Source organism: Pipistrellus hanaki (assembly GCF_964339955.1).
Source record: "Pipistrellus hanaki genome assembly, chromosome: 10".
Classification (NCBI taxonomy): Eukaryota; Metazoa; Chordata; class Mammalia; order Chiroptera; family Vespertilionidae; genus Pipistrellus; species Pipistrellus hanaki.
This window is the reverse complement of record NC_140512.1, coordinates 41094196-41111611: the sequence shown is the minus strand read 5'-3', so window position 1 is coordinate 41111611 and position 17416 is coordinate 41094196. Positions and strand designations below refer to the sequence as shown.

At 46.0% G+C, this 17416-nt stretch overlaps 1 protein-coding gene across 2 annotated transcripts in view; it reads right to left on the bottom strand.

Annotated features, from left to right (window-relative positions):
* The window catches only part of DNAH11 (dynein axonemal heavy chain 11), a 197197-nt gene that overhangs the window by 61964 nt on the left and 117817 nt on the right, over positions 1-17416 (bottom strand). For both annotated transcript variants that reach the window (XM_084896194.1, XM_084896193.1), the window contains exons 53-57: positions 17134-17295; positions 9943-10176; positions 5102-5248; positions 1953-2066; positions 741-884 (exon numbers count right to left, since the gene is read on the bottom strand). In XM_084896194.1, the coding sequence (XP_084752320.1) occupies positions 741-884; positions 1953-2066; positions 5102-5248; positions 9943-10176; positions 17134-17295 (801 nt within the window). The remainder of the gene's footprint in view (positions 1-740; positions 885-1952; positions 2067-5101; positions 5249-9942; positions 10177-17133; positions 17296-17416) is intronic.

The window sequence follows — 17416 nt, the reverse complement described above, 5'->3', positions numbered from 1 at the left end:
AAGATCGAACGTTAAAATCGGCTTTTAGGGCTCGCGTGACAAAGGCAAAATTGGCAAGCAGCAGTTATCCTACTGTGTGACTTTTTCAGTCTTTAGTGTATGGAGTTAGAATTAGCAATGGACACTTTTAAAATCCCTTCTATCCCAGGGTAAAACGTTCAGTCCCTACACAGGAGGCCCTCACATTTTGAAAAAGAAATTCACATACTCCGAAGCCCCTTTGCTTCACCTTCTGATGCATTAGCAACATTTTTTTTCCAGCATAAGAAATCCATGTAATTTTCTTCCTCCTACACTTAACTGTTCTCACAATTTCGCAAATAATTAGCAACCTTCCAAACCTGCCTGAGGGATGCTGTCACCCAGTGGTCGGCAAACTCATTAGTCAACAGAGCCAAATAGCAACAGTGCTACGATTGAAATTTCTTTGGAGAGCTACATTTTTTTTTTTTTTTAACTTAAACCTCTTCTAACGACACTTCAAAATAGACTCGCCCAGGCCGTGGTATTTTGTGGAAGAGCCACACTCAAGGGGCCAAAGAGCCGCAGTTTGCTGACCACGGATGTGACCCCAAGCTAACCTCCAACTTGGCCAACACAGATTCAAAGTCTAAAGAACACACAGGTCACCCTCACGGACACGAAGAGGACGCCTTGGGATGGGAACGCCTTTTGCTGCCAAGTATAACCGCAGCCCTGAGCACAGAAGCGGGGTTTCCCTCCCGCCGGGCTGTCGGTACCTTCCCCATGAAGACTCTCGCTGCCTTCCAGCCTCGGTCCTTTGGCACCCTGCCCCGGGGAGCCAGGAGGACCATCACCGCCGCAGCGACGTTGGTGACGGCGTTCGGAGGGTTGGGAAAGGCCTTCAGCTCGGTGAGGTTGACCTGGGGAAAAGCACAAGCCCCTCTGAGACCGGGGGAGGGCTGGGGAAGCGCCGGGAGCTGTCAAGCTGGTCATCAGTGGCCTCCGACCTCTCCTTCCCACACCAGCCTCCTCGGTGGGGCAGGAATTCCACCGTGAGACCCCAAGAAGTCCAGTTCTCCCTGCGTACTTTTCTCCCTGATGCTCTGGAGACATCACTGTCCTTTCTGCCCTCTAAGAAAAACGGTTCATCGGGTACTCCAGTCCCACAGAGCCCTGCTCACTGAGTCAGGACATTTCCTAAGCATACAGGTTTTAAGGTATCCGTGGGTTCCATCCCACCTAGGTAACACATCTGCATTTTAACCAGGTCCTCGCAGAAACATAGTCTCTTAGTTCAGTGTCTCTCAGTTGTGCTTTTCTGCTTCACGTGTACAGAAACCACCCTCCATTACTCTAGGTGGCTCTCGATGGGGAGAATGCCCATAAAGGTTTTATCTATTCTGTACACTCCTCCATACTCTGCTCCTATCGGAAGGAATCTTGATTTGCCCAGCAGGTGGTGTTGACGGCATAAATTACCAGTGTCAGGGCAAATACTTGGGAGCGCTGGTACCTGTAAGCAGCACATGTTGGTTCATGACACATGATTTTAAAGAACAAGTACTTCCTATAGTCTTTCACGAGCTGACCACTCATCAAATGCTCAACCTGAGTCTGCTCCACTCCCATTAGCTGCCTATTTATTTGGGAAATGAATGCAAGGAACAGAAAATAAGATCAAAGGCAACAGAACAGACTAGCTGAGATTCCTCTGCATTTGCACGCATCATCATTTACAAAAACGCTCAGCTTTATATTGATAGTTAAGTGGCATTTATTTCTGCCTGGGTAAACAATAATATATTCAGAGGAAAATCTGCAAATGTAGACAAGCACAAAGAAGGAAATAAACGCTGTGGGGTTCAGATATAAAGAGGAAATCTCTCTCACCTCTCTCTCTCTCTCAACTCAATAAACATATCCTCGGGTGAGGATTTAAAAAACACGGTAAGTGTTATTCTGAGGAATCCAAAAATAGCCATCCTTACCCTGTTGAGCGTGTTGAGTGCAGCCGTTGCAGCCACCAGAGCAGGCTCAGCCTTCAGCAGGTCGGCCTCACACTCTCTCTGTTTCTGGGATACTTCGGTCTGAATGGCTGTCACCTAGTCAGAGAGGAAAAGCACACACACACCCACATACACAGACACACATCAGCATCTTGGATCTCTCTCCTGAAAACACATGGGCTGAGTCAGAGGCACTGTTCAAGAATTCATCTGTCCGCATCTTGAATAGGGGAGGGTTTGTGTGACGACGGATTCCCTTTGGACACACTGTACATGCAAAATGTGGCACATGCACAAAACACACAACACAGATGGATTCAAGTACCAACATGCTCCAAGAAGGGCTCTAATTGAACCATAAGTTGCCACTAACCAGATTAAGGGATTCCTCTGCTCTTCCATTTCCTTTTCCGGAGAGTCCCAGGCACGTGAAAATCCAGGCTGGCTCAGTAACCTTCGCCACGGATTTTCTTCCTAGAATTCCCCACCTAATGTTTGCTAACATTTGCCTAAAAGCCACGTTAGCTCTTCTTTAGGAATAGATAAAAGCTTTCTTGTTCAACCGGCTAGAACAGTGGTCGGCAAACCGCGGCTCGAGAGCCACATGCGGCTCTTTGGCCCCTTGAGCGTGCTCTTCCACAAAATACCATATATCCTAATTAAGTTAATAACAATGTACCTACCTATACAGTTTAAGTTTAAAAAAAATTGGTTCTCAAAAGAAATTTCAATCGTTGTACTGTTGATATTTGGCTCTGTTGACTAGTGAGTTTGCCGACCACTGGGCTAGAAGCTACTGTTCTGGGCTGTGCATGTTTAGCCACAGACAGGATTTTTATAAAGACGAATTTCCGGTTTCTCTAAGGACCTGGTAGGGAACCATGGCAGCAACCATCCAGTTCTGCCCTTGGCAATGGAACAATGACACGGATGTCCTCTCTCCCGCTGAGGGCCAAATGGCAGTCTTCACATGCCAAGAGGGTGCTGTATCGGCCCCAGGACATGAACACATGGGATATGGAACATAGGGAATCCAGGTGGGTACACATGAACCAAATCAAAGTGAGAAGCTTTGGAGTTTTAATCTTCCTCCATGTGGGACACCTATAGAATCTGAATGGCCAGGGCGAGGCCATTTTTAGTCCCCAGCAGAAACTGGAATTTCAAAGCTGTGGCGCTGGGCGGCAGGATCCGGTCGCCCTGGGCGATGGTTCCCGAGGGGACGGTGATTTGTGGAATGTAACGTGTGAACAAAGTGCATTTCCTCAGATGTGTTGGGAAGGAACAGGTTTAACTATACCATAAAATTAAACACTGCTCACAACAAATTATGTTGTCTACCACAGCTTCATTAGCAGTAATTACTCGTCTCCTGATTAACCGTTATTTTGTTGTGTACGGCACCTTTTATGGACATAATTGGTTCAGGGTAGATATGTGACCTCCTGCCAATACATACACAGCTACTGTTAATGTAAATAAGGAAACTCGGCATGCTCACCAAGAACTGCTTAAAAACCACAGCCCCCAAAGCTGCCAGGCATGGACCATGAACATTGTAAGAAGGCTACAGGTTCAGTGTGCTGGAGGAAGCTGTTACAGATGAGAGAGAGCTTGTATTTGCCCAAGCGAGTCATCACATTGGGCATTTCTTTCCATAAGTGGGCATTATTACCATTTATACTGGCATCGCTTTAAACTGAACTCAGGATGGCAGATGTTTAGTACTAGAAGAAACCTTAAGGCAGGGGTGTGAAAACTTTTTTTCTGCCAAGAGTCATTTGGATATTTATAACATCATTCTCGGGCCATACAAAATTATCAACTTAAACATTAGCCTGCTCTACTTGGTCAAACATTTAATTAACTCACCCCTAATGCCTTGGCAGGGCCAGACCCAATCATTTTGTGGGCCTTATAGGACCCGCCTTATACAGTTCCCCATCCATGCCTTAAAGGGTTTTTAAGTGCTATTTCTACGAGACTGGGAGTTGCTGCTCTTCTCCTCTGACTCCTTTGGTGATAATGGAGTATTGTTCCTTTGGTACAGTTTATAAATAGAGCAATCTTGAACATTTAATATATAAAAACCCACAAGTGCGAGTAAAAAGTACTCAAGGTTAACTTATTTCTCATTCCCAATACCTCTCACCCTGAGGTGCAGTGACACTAGGACACTGAACGTGCCGCGTAGCCTAGTGATCTGGGAAGACGTGGGGTGCAATTCCCTTTGACCCACAGCTCTGGGGCGTGTCAGCCAGGCCCACCCTGGATAATGGACCAATGGCTACTGACTCAGTGGCTATAAGCATGTGGCAATTTACAATTATTTATTAACTAAGGCCTGAATATAATTGCCTAAAATAAGAGAATTTACCTTACACACACAAACATATATATTCAATTTTTAAACAAATACTTATTAGTTTTATGTTTACTGTACTATTTATTTTGGAAAATAAGATAAAGAAATCCCTTCCATTTGCAGCTGAAGTTCTGGTAAAAAAAAAAAAAAAAAAAAAAGACAAAAGAAGTTATATTTATTCCAGAATGGCTGGATATCTAAGTGCAAAGAAAGCAGATTTTATAGAAGCTTAAAAGTAATTGTTTCCAACAATAAAACATTATACAAAATGCCAGAGCCTCCATCGGATAAAAAAAAAAAAAAAGAACAAATTTAGCTTAGAATTTAATAATAAACTCAAGTTGTATGATTAAAATGCAAAATTTGAAAACCATTTTGCAAAGTGACGGAATGGGCTTTGTTAACAATTGAGTTGTTCAATTTGCCTAAAAACTGAGACCCTTTAGAAACCTCAGCGGAGCCTTCATGACCTTTACTGTATTACAAATAGGCCTGATGTTCAAGATCCACATCCATTATATGCTTGAATGAGCTCAGTATTTATTGTTCTTCCATATCATTAAAGGAGCTAAAAGGTTGGGAAAATGCATAATGTAAAGAAAGGTCAAGTGGTAATCATGGTGTGAAATGCTGTTACATGTGTAACTATAATAATTCTCTAGATTTTATGCCCCTTGGAGAGGAAGTTGTTCAAAACTGTTCACCTACTAACGCTGATTTTGTGCTAAATATAGCTCGGCACCCTAAGTGGTAGATCGGGCCTGACCTTTTGCTCCTCGGCGTCGGCGATGGCCTTTTCCCGGCTCACTTTCTCTGTCTGGAGCCCGATCTTGGCAATCAGGGCTTCAGTATCCTGATTTCTCAGTTGCAGCTCGGCTTCTTGAGAGGCAAGCCTGGCTTTGAGATCTCCCACCTGAAGAAAAAAAGGACATTATTTTGAAGTAACAAGCATCAGAGACAGCTTCGTTTTCTCAAGGGTGCCAGGGGTCCCTAGCAGTTTGTATACAACATCTGTTTCTGCTGAGTTGACTTCCGTCCCGGTGTGAGAATGCGGCCCCAGCCTTTGCCATGTAGGGATAAACAGAATGATGTTTCCCACTGGTTTTGTGGACAATGCCATGAATGTATGTCAGCACCAACCAGAAGTTTATCTTCTCAACTCATTCTGGGCAGCCAGAGGCACTGACAGCGGTGTCCACCTCTGCCCACAACACATGCTCCCCCCCTTTTTTTTTTTTAATATATATATTTTATTGATTTTTTACAGAGAGGAAGGGAGAGGGATAGAGAGCTAGAAACATTGATGAGAGAGAATCATCAACCAGCTGCCTCCTGCACACCTCCTACAGGGGATGTGCCCACAACCAATGTACATGCCCTTGACTGGAATCGAACCTGGGACCTTTCAGTCCACAGGCTGACGCTCTATCCACTGAGCCAAACCAGTTTCCGGCCCCCCTGCTTTCTTGGTTTTGTGCGGCTCAGGCTCCAGGCAGTCAAATCCAGTCAAATCCAGGGTGACAAGCTGGAAAGACCATGCTTTCCTTCTCCAACACGTGGCAGGACACTTCAGATGTTAAAGCGGTCAGTGCTCTTTGGCTGTTATCTGTTTGCTTCATCAGCTGCTTATTTTGATAGAAATGCCCACAGACCGGTCTTATCTCTTCCCACAAAGTAAGAAGTGGCCTGACTTTCCTTCCTCTCCTAGGGTATTTACTTTATTTATTTTTAAATATATTTTATTGATTTTTAACAGAGAGAAAGGGAGAGAAATAGAGAGCTAGAAACGTAGATGAGAGAGAAACATCGACCAGCTGCCTCTTGCACACCCCCTACCGGGGATGTGCCCTCAACCAAGGTACATGCCCTTGACCAGAATCGAACCTGGGACCTTTCAGTCCGCAGACCGATGCTCTACCACTGAGCCAAACCGGCTTCGGCGGGCATTCACTTTAATACCTACACCGAGGAGGGCAAGCCGCTAGTGCCTGGTGGGGATGGAAGGCCAGGGACTTTCCCAGATGTGAATTCTTCTTGGGGGAGGGGCCCGGAATAACCTCCTTCAGCTCCTGTGACACCCCAGTCTCCCTGATGCATCAAGTTTGTCTGCGCTAAAGAACGATTTTCCCACCTTTTACGCTGGGATTTCATGAGGTTCCGAAGGTACCACCCGGCTCCTAAGTTTGAGGACCATGTCAATAAAAGCATGAGTGACGTGCTAGGGAGAAAAAATATAACTCGTGGAAGCAGCTTCACACATCTTGATGATAATTAGCTCTTTGTTCCACTTATTTTCCTCGAGTATGAACATTACTATTTTGTTAAAACCATAGGAGCAAAAAAACAAAAACAAAACAATTATAACCACTTATTCTGACTCAATTGCTAAAAGCACTTTAGTGCTTCCATCATGCGGGATGACATCTCCCTACCAGATGCAAGGACTCTGGTAACCCCCACCTCAGCAAGCTCTGCACACACTCTGTCTGAAAGCACAATTACCACCGCGACTACCCCCTGGACGATTAACATTAAAGCAAGACTGACTCCTTAGCCTCTCTACGAAGGCAGGGCACCGCCGCTTGCTATTTGCTTTCCTGTTGTTGTTAGCCGTGTGAGTTGGTCGTGTGTTAAGTCATAGTCAACAGAATTATCCAAGGAGACCAGGAAGAAACTGCTATTTCAAGCCATAATTTCAGCTTCTCAGGAAGCTATTAAGTCTGAAATATGCCAAGTGACTGAAGCCCTGGATAGGAGGCCTGACCTACAAAGAAAGGTCACTAGGTTATCGGGATGACCTAGGCCAGTGGTCGGCAAACTTATTAGTCAACAGAGCCAAATATCAACAGTACAACGATTGAAATTTCTTTGGAGAGCCAAGTTTCTTAAACTTCTTCTAAAAGCCACTTCTTCAAAATAGACTCGCCCAGGCCATGGTATTTTGTGGAAGAGCCACACTCAAGCGGCCAAAGAGCCACATGTGGCTTGAGAGCTGCAGTTTGCCAACCACAGACCTAGGCTGACATCTAAAGAGGAGTATGTGGCGGTAAAAGGGAAACTATGGAAACGATGCTTCCTTTTCCAAGTAAGCTGATTAAAAAGCAAACAAAAAACTTGTAAGAACCTATTATATACCCCAACCACTCTTCTGGTATTAAAAACATGACATACACAAGTACCTAATTAAAAGAAATCACCAGTCAGCCTTCAATCAACACTTGGTGATCTTCCTCTCAGACTTTCCGCCTGCTGCTTCCAGCTGAGGAGGAATAAGGAGACCCCACCCCCAAAGCTGCCCTGCACTTGGCAGTGAACTGCTGTTGGCTTTCTTTCTCCCTTTCTCCCACCCCCTTGATTCATCAGCACATAACAGAGATGATGTTAGAAAACCACTCACCTTCTCTTAGCTCAACAGGACTCAAGGAAAGACTTCACTGGGGAAAAGGGCCTTGACTTAAGTGAGATAGCATTACCAGTAAACAGATAGGTAGAGAAGGAAAAGGGAAGAGAACGGGCAATGAGAAAAAGAGTAATAGGAAATGTGCATAAAAAGGAAGAGTAAAGAAAGACGTTCTTTGAAAGGAAGGAAAAGGTGCACAAATATGGGTATACTCTCGGGGCTTCCCGGAAACTGTTCTTCACATCTCTCTGTCCTGGAGACTGACCTGGAAACCTCTTCCCTCTGTTTCTCTTTCCCAGTAGTATACTCTCTCCTTATGCTCTACCAAAGAGCCATCCCTGGCATACGCAGCATAGAGAATAAGAAGCAAATGGTACTTTGGCCAATGGAGTGCACGCAGGACATGGCCAGAGAGGCCTTCAAAGTGAAGGTGCCAACATATGCTTCCCCGACCAGCTCATGGCTTAGGTTGATCCTATACATAGATGGGCTGGCTGCACTGCTGGGGAAAAACTGGCTCAGTCTCTTGAAAACAAGAGCCTACACCCTGATGCCAATACTCTAGAGCAGGGGTCTTCAAACTACGGCCCGCGGGCCACATGCAGCCCCCAGGGGAGTCTGATCCTGCCCGCAAGGTTTTTTGGGCAGTGAGCGCAGCCAAGGTGTTACAGTAGGAATTAGTAGTTCATATAGTCCGGCCCTCCAGCTCTCTGAGGGACCATGATCTGGCCCCCACTTTAAAAAGTTTGAGGACCCCTGCTCTAGAGCAGCGGTCGCCAACCTTTTGGACCACCAGTGGTCCGTGAACCACCATTTGGTGACTGCTGTTCTAGAGAAACCACTGGAATTTCTGGCTTTGAGGTCACCCTCAGTGGCAATCCCCTCAGTGCATGTTTCTCCAGCTCTAGGGCCCTGGTGGCTCAGAGAAAAGCTGGGCCGTTCTCTAGTTTCCACATGCTTCCACTCTAACTTCTCCTGACTAGTCACAGAGAGGCAGCACGGTGCCATGGACAATCCATGGGCTTTAGAGTAATACTGACCCGGCTTCAAACCCCCGCCTTACAAGCTGGGCTCTGTGGCTTTACACTCTGTCAGCCTCATAAGTAAAATTACAGCAGCAACACCCATGCCGTGAACTGGTTTTATATTTAACAATGAAATCGGATGACCGGTGTACAGACATGATTAGCATCCTATGTGACTTCTCTGATTACTCCTAGGGTAACCTCCAGGGGTCTTATGACTGAGGATGCAGGCAACACTGGATAATTTTATCTAAGAGAGATGGTGGCTAAAAAGGGACCAGACACCAAGATTGGTCTTAGGGTCTAATCATATTATCAACCCTAATCACATCATCAACCAGGAAATGATGCCCTCATTGGAGATTGAGAATCTGAGACCAAAATAGGTCCTACTTCCATGGCAGGTGACAAAATTCCTGACACCAAAGTGGTGGGGGACAGGAGAGAGGAATCAGCTATGCCTGTTCATTTCAACATTTCTCCGTGGCCCTGCCCTGAGTTAGGCCAAGAGAGGGTGTCTCTCCAAACCATCAGTGATAGAGACATTAGCTTGGAAAACCAGAAATAGTGTGTTCTTTGTGTTCTCAAACTGTAAAATTTTAGCATTAGATTATTGTATCAGCAACCTCTAAATGCATGGGACGATGCTCAACCAACAGAGCCACATCAGCCATGGTAGCATCAGGTATCCTATATAATAAAAGCCAAAAATGCTAAGTGTCCAGTTGACCAATTGGCCCTTCAACCAATCAAAGCGTAATATGCTAATGATATGCTAAGACAGCTCAACTGCTCACTATGATGTGCACTCACCACCAAGGGGCAGATGCTCTGACTGGTAGGTTAGCTTGCTGCCAATTGAGCGAGATGGCTGGACATGCCCTGGAACCCTCCCATGTTCCCTCCCCAGGTTGGCCAACCTCCCACATTCCTTCCTGACCCCCATCCTGCACCGATGGGTCCCTCAGCCTGGCCTGCACCCTCTTGCAATCCAGGACCCCTCAGGGGATGTTGGAGAGCCAGTTTTGGCCTGATCCAGCAGGCCAGGCCAAGGGACCCCACGGGTGCATGGATTCATGCACCAGGTCTCTAGTCTTATAGGGTTTGACATGTTGCTTCAAAAATAAAATTTTTTAAAATGTTAGGAGCATAGATGTCGGTAATAATCCACCCTGGTCATACCTGAGAGGCCGTGGTTTTCAGCTTCTGAATGCCATTCAGCAAGTGCTCTTTCCTCTGGGATACCTCCTTTTGTTTCTTCTTCAACAGGTTCTTAAACAGGGATATTTGTTCCAGAAAACTCTTTGGTGTGGTATAGTTGTATCTTCTCTCATTTTGGTAATACCTGGTACTCATTTCATTGACGCTGGTGTGAACGAGTGCCATGAACAAGCTAATGGAATCTTTGTCCAGGGGCTGAAAACACAAGCATTGCAATTCATGTGAAATTCTCTCACGTCCAAACAAAACTGCAGGGGTGGGGGCGGGTGGGCTGGGAGAGGTCAATGGGGGAGAAAGGGGACATGTGTAATACTTTCAACAATAAAGATAAAACAAAACAAAACCCTGGATTTAAAAAAAGAAAAATTACCAAATTTATACAGGATTTTCCCCCCAAAAGCCAGAACAAATTACGGTAGAATCTAGGAACACTTCCCTAGTCCTTAAGAGCTACCCACAGGATTAGAGATGACAAGAAAAAGCAGTCAGCTTTGCTAATCTCTTCTTGACAATGAGGAGAGGATTTTTATGTGCGCCACACCCCAAACTCCAAAACCAGTGTAACACAAGCACTGCTTTTCACGGCTTGACTTTTATCTATCAAGTGTGAGAAAGACAAAATGGAGAAACTGAGACACAGTACTCTGAGGAGTATTTGTGGTGTTGCGTTCAAACTTAACTTTAGGCAAAGAAAACCAACAGCCCTGCAGTCAATGAAAAAAAGAAGAAAAGCTGAAAACGGAGAAATGAAAATGTATAAGAATCCATGCAAAAACAAAAGGGATGGTGAAGTATAAAAGTCAGTGCTTCTAGGAGAAAAATATCATGATCATTTCTATTCTCATTTAGGGAGAAAAAACCAATTAACTCTCCTTTGAAGATTTCCTGAAGAACCTCCCCCCGCCATGCACTCTTTCCATTTGTCCTCTATGACTTCTGAAGTAGTTAACTTTTTAATTTGTAGAGTCACATCTCCCTCATTTTAATGATTATTTATTGCATTCTGTACAAGATGAACCAGGTTCAATTAATCAAGGGAAGCCTAAAAATCAATTAATATGAATTAAATGAGCTACACCAACTCTCAGGAAAGTCACACATAATTTACCAAAGTGTTGTCAATAACACGCAGGCATCTTTGGGAAAATGGTGCACAAGTGGCTGGTGATGCAGTTAAATGCTTCCATCAATATGAGAGCCGGGGGTGTGAGGAGAGACAGGCCAGTCCTCGGGGCGGAAAAACAAGCGCTCAGCTTCCCCTCCGCGGGAAAAATTCCCAGGTGGGTTTAAAATGCCTACGTTTTAGATTGTTCTGCCCATTGAAAGTCCATTTCACTAGTAATGGACACGTTTTTAAAGGAAAAATTAAATCTTGAATACAAATCCATCACCAGTAGCAGAAGCAAAACCTTTTATTTATTATTATTTTTTAAAATATTTTTTATTGATTTCAGAGAGGGATAGAAACATGAATGAGAGGGAATCATTGATTTGGCTGCCTCCTGCACACCCCACACTAGGGAATGAGCCCACGACCGGGGCATGTGCCCTGACTGGGAATTAAACCATGACCTCCTAGTTCACAGGTAGACAGATGCTCAACCACTGAGCCATGCCATCTGGGCAGGATTTTATGTTTAAAGGAGCCTGACAATATAAACATGGGTGAAAATCCACTCCCGTTCTGCCTTGTAATGTGAACTGGAAGGGTGCAGCAGATATGCTTTGGTAACGTAGATACACACCTCCCTGGCCAAGTGCAATGTCCTTGCAGAGCGACCCTGGCCTGCTCTGGGGCCGCCCTGGACGCTCCCTTAAACAACAGTGTCATTTGTAAATCCGTGGAAGAAGTGGTTTCCGGGAGAGCTGGAAGTGGCCCCAGACGACTTGTCTCAATGGGGCAAAATAACTACCGGTTATTGTTATGGGGCTTAACAAAACGGCTCAGCATGGGAGGCCCCCGGAGCCAGGGAGCAGCTGGCTGCAATTCACACTGTTTTTCAGAAAACTCTAATCGGTCCAGAACAGACCTCTTTGATGACTGGTCTTCCCTGCATTCTCCATTTGTCACTTTCTCTTATGATAAGGTCAGTAGTGACAGCACTTCCTGACATTAACAGCTGTGGCTTTTAAAGGGTCATTGTAGAACTACTAATTGCAGTAATTTCATTAGCATAAATTATTTATTCTGCCATTTATTTCTCTCCAGCTTTTTTTTTGGGGGGGGGGGGGGGCGGAGAAGGGAGGAGATGGCTGCTGGGGCTGCGGCAGGGATGGCAAGGCCATGCTGTGTTTTCCCCTTGTATTTATTTTTTTATTATTTTATTTTTAATCCTGAAGATATTTTCCCACTGGTTTGTAGAGAGTGGGAAAGAGAGGGGAAGACAGAGAGAAGCATGGATGGGGGAAAACTCGTTGCCTCATGAACGTGCCCTGACCAGGGCCCAGTCCAGGGTGGAGCCTGCAACCAAGGTACATGCCCTTGACAGAATCAAACCCGGGACCTTTCGGTCTGCAGGCCAAGGCTCTATCCACTGAGCCAAACCAGCGAGAGCTGTGTTTTCCCCTTTTAGACCTGAGAGTGAGGCACCTCCTTCCTGCCATGTGCGCCCCTTAATGAAACCAGGTGACCCCATTCTGGAGGTATTCAGCAGGCAATACTGGTGAAGGGGAAAAATCACCCTTCACACTGTTATAAATCCCAATTTCCCCACGAAACAGCTTTGGAAAAACAATGCTGCATTCAAGCATAATCAAATGCAAAGTTGAAACTGCTTTTTCCTCACATTAATAAAAATTTCCACTCATACTTGGCTCGCTGTAAACAGAAAAACATACACAACTGCTGCCATGCCGAGTGCTACCTCAGCCCCTGACCCTTAAAGCGAAGGCCCCGGATGTCCCTGCCACTGAAAATGACAGCAACATTCCCACAAAGACCAGAATAAAGGAAACATCATTTATGTTATGTAGGATTTTACACCTTCCCAAGACCAGCAAAGAGTTTATCGGTCTGTACTTTTACATTCAGACTTTCCAAAGTATTCTACTCAAAAGAGAAGGGCTAGGTGAAAGAATATTTTCCTTTTAAAGTTTAACTGAGAGGAAAACTTTTTGCAGCTTTATTGAAATATAATGGATATGCAAAAGTGCACATATTTAATATCTATATGAATGTGTATTAATGCTGTCACAATTCCTAACTGCCGAGTTATAAAATTATTTGTACCTTTTAGCCCCCTTTTGGGGCTGGTAAAGGGAGAGAATACCTTCATTAGATCCTTGTGGTTATCCGGTTGGTTAACTAAATAAAGGAGATTTAAAAATGCCTAACAGTCAGGAATGCATTTGAGCATCTCTCCTACTCTCTTCATGGTGCTGATCCCTCCCAAAGGGATGCAGGGCTTGAGTCCTAGAACCTGGGTTAGATTCCCAGTTCTGTCAAGTTGGGCAAATGATTGCTTTCCCTATCCTTCCTCCTCCTGCCCATAAAATCAAACCTTAAACTGTCATGTTACTCCTTTTTACTCTGCTTCTTTCCTTCCTTTCCTTCTATTCCCCTTTCAGAACAAACATTTGTGCAACAGTCAAGAGCAGGATTTAGGACTACGGGCTCTCCTGTCAAAGTGCGGGCAGGCCTCTGACCTGCTGAGTGGTCCTGTGCTCATGGCCTCCAGCCCCTCACCCGGGCAACAGGGCACAAGGGCTTCTTAGAAGGTTGCTGATTAGAAGTGGGGAGCAGTGCAAATGCAGGGAGGTGACGCTTCTGCTGCTGGTGATGGTCACGGTGCACGAACAGCAGTCCCGGCGAGATTACTGCCACCAGACCAAGCAGCCACAAGTGTTAAGTGCAGCACCAGACAAGTTTCCTAAGTCACATGCTATTTCTTGGTGGGTTTTTTTTGTTTTGTTTGTTTTTATTTTTGTCACCTTGTCTGGTGGATACATTGTATTGTTAGTTTGCTCATGCTTTTAATTCTCTGTCCTTTAGAGATCAAGTTTGGGTCAAAGGCAAGATCAAGCCCAGTCAAAGCCAGCAAACTTCCAGGTGAATTTCCCATCACTGAAAAAAGTAACTTCAGTGGCTCTTGGACAGAACATTAAAACAGAGCAGCGGCCGAGGGCTGAGGACTGAGGCTGTGAGCAGGTGAGACAGAACCCGCTACCCCTTTGATGGCAAAGAGATGAGGCAAGAGACGGTGCAGCTGGTCCGGTGAGGCCAGCACTGGATGAAAGCACTAATTTGGAGGTAGTGACGCTTCCACTTGACTTAGCTGACCTTTTGGCTTAACAGCACACCCAGGGGCCTGGGCAGCTATAAAAACTGGACTCTACTTTTGAGATAGATTCCTAAAGTTTATATAACAAAGCCCTGAAAAGCAGCAGTCTACTACTTTCCCCAGTGCTCCTCTAAATTTGATTCAGACACACAGAGCAAGAACTGTCTGATGGACAGTCTATCAGTGTGCCTGTGTCAAGGAGAGAGGGGGCTGGAGAACGGGGACAGATATGAAGGCCCACCCGGACCTTCCCCGTGCATGTGAGCATAGGCTTAGGCCCATGGGATACTTAGGCAGTGGCAAGGTAAATTTGGTTGCATTCGATTTTGTCTGGCTCTTTTAAAATTATGTCAACATTCCCCACCAACAGGATATTTCCCCCTAATTCATAGAATTTCTATTGCAAATGGTTATTTTTCTACTTCATAAATCCATATGGGATAATTCTTATTTATATTTCCAAGAAAAGAAAAAAACTGTGCTAAAAATCACCACTAGAAACACTGCTCACACACCAGTATTCACCAAATGCCTTCTGCTCCTCTCCATGCCTGGCCTGACGTTTACAAAGGAACTTAGAGACATCGGCAGACATCAGTCTTTAAAATCAGAAATAAAACCACTTTCCTCTTTGAGTGGAGATTTTTTTTTTTTTTTTACCATGGGTTTAGAAAATGGGATTCAAATGCACCATTTACATGTTACCAAACCCTGCCACCCGTTCTGGATGGAGGACGTGGCAGCAAGTGGGATGTTCACTGAAAAAGCCGATGATGCCGAGCTTGGTTGACATTGCTACACCAAGGTCAGAGAGTTTTAGCTTCCAGGCGGCCGAGCTGCTGCAGCAGGAGGGCTCACCCACCTTGCTCAGCTCTCCATTCTGCCCCCTCCAGGCCAGTCTCACTCCTCAGCCCCGGGGCCGTCGTGTCCTCCCGCTCAGTCCTGTCTCCTCTCCGCGGGGCCTGCTTTCAAGCACCTCTGTGCTCCATTCTGACTCGAAAAGCAGAACCAGGGCTGGTCTTCTAACTCCTGTGTCTCCCGCCTTTTGTCTTGAATTGTTCCAAACTGGGACCCAGGCACTTCTCAGCAGGGACACCCCTTCTCCCCCCAATTATCACCGGGAGCCCCACTCCCAGGGAGTTTCCAAATCTCCCGTGAGGAGGTGTGTGTGTGACAGAGTCTTCAGATAAGTCCCCGGTGGCGCTGGGATGGGAAATCATTTTGGTCATTCTGTCCGCTGTCATTCAGTTCAATGCCAGGTAACAGGCAAGAACACAAACATTTACATAGATGCAGTCAGCCCACACCCCTGGGTGTTGCATGCATGAGTACTGGCTGCAAATTACATGTCAACACACACCAGATGGCTTGCCTTCAATGGATCCTTCCTCTGTGGCTGAAGGGGGGTCACCTTGTGTAAGCCCCTTCCACTCAGCAAATGAGGTCAATCAATAAGAAGGGCCCAAATGAAGCTGATAACCTTCAGTCTTCTTCATGGAAATTAAAACTAAGAAAATGATCAAATCAGTGCTCATTCAAAAAAATAAAAATTCGAAGAGCTTTTTTTTTTTTTTTTTTACCTCTACGGAGGAAGGCACCACCACGCGTGTTTAGGACATGGACGCACTGCGCTCGGAGTTGTAATTATGGCTCCTGAGTAACAAATGAGGGAGTGGGGGAGTTAAGTGAGCGCTGCTCTGAGAGGAAATCATCTGGCTAATTTGTCTCCAGGCATCGCTCAGCCCCACAGGAAGAGGAACATGCTCTCCACATCCCTGTGCGGCACTCGGCATCCTACAGGAGGCGCCCTGATACCACGGGACAGAGGGCGGCACCTGCCAGGAGCCTCTGGACTTAACGTGATGCAAGTCCCGCCTCATCCAGCAGATGTCAATGGTCACTGGCACATCCACGCTCCTCTGCAGTAACTTAGCCCAGAGAAAGCCTGCGCCCAAGCATGTAAGTCGAAGGTTCAAATGTGAAGGCAAAGGGCAGTGAGTAGCACTGAAACTCCCTTGAAACGAAGCGTCATCTGGATTTGGGGCCTTTCGGATCAGGCAGTGTGGAAGGGTGGTGACTGCGCACATTTCCCAGGGAGCTCTGTCTTCAGGTTCCTCTGAGAGGTGAGGTGACAAGATGCTTGGAATTCAAAGTGATCCCGTGTCTTCCTGGAGAGTCCAAGGAAGCCCCTTTAATGGAGACTAACACTGACATGGCATGAAAGCCTACCAGAAATACGTTATCCTTTAAAATCTGGAAAAATCACTAATATGACAAATAGTGGTCATAATTATTCACACAAGTTTCTCAGGCTATTGCCGGGCTCACTGCACTCCTGGAATTTGGTAGGGCTTCATTTTATCATCTAATGATTACAAGGAGGGTTCAGCACACCAGTGTACTCGAGGGAGAGAGCCAGTAGGTACCTTCTGCCTGCGGATCCCACGTTACCACGTTCATGTCACCAGTGCGCCGTTTCCTAACGTTAACCTCTCCCCTGGGAGGGAGTCGGGGCTCTCGGCCCCGGGTAGGTCAGTGCTGGGCACCGTGCTCTCACAAGCTCCTGGCCTTCTGGCGAGTCAGGGCATGATAGCACATGCTCACGTGTTGTGAGTGTGTGTCTGTCCATACAGACACAGACAGACACACATACACCTCAACTTGATGTAAAAATGTCAACCATCATATCCCAAAGAAGGTAAACTAACAGGTGATCTTATCATCTTCAACAAACAAGGGCAACTTTCTGATAGGAGGTGTATTTTGGAAAGCATTTATTGGGACTTTTGGTGAGAGTGAGTGTGTGTGTGTGTGTGTGTGTGTGTGGTGTGTGAGTGTGCGTGGGAGATATTCAGAGGCTGACACAACGTACCTCAATCCCCTCGATTTCCTCAATGAACCTCCTGCTGACTGAGACCAGAGCCTCCTGCGGCCACGCGTGAAACCAGTCAATAGCCGTGCAGTTAACGATGGCTGGGAACTTCCGAGCTCTAACTCTCAGCGTGTGGCCGACTGGAGAGAAACACAGAATGATCTGTGGAGACACGGGGGCGGGGCAGAGACGGGCGGGTGATGAGTGAGCAAAGCCGTGCCTGGCGATCCTGGACAATGGAAGAAAGGCGCCAACCGTGACATTCGGCGGCCCCCACGCGCTC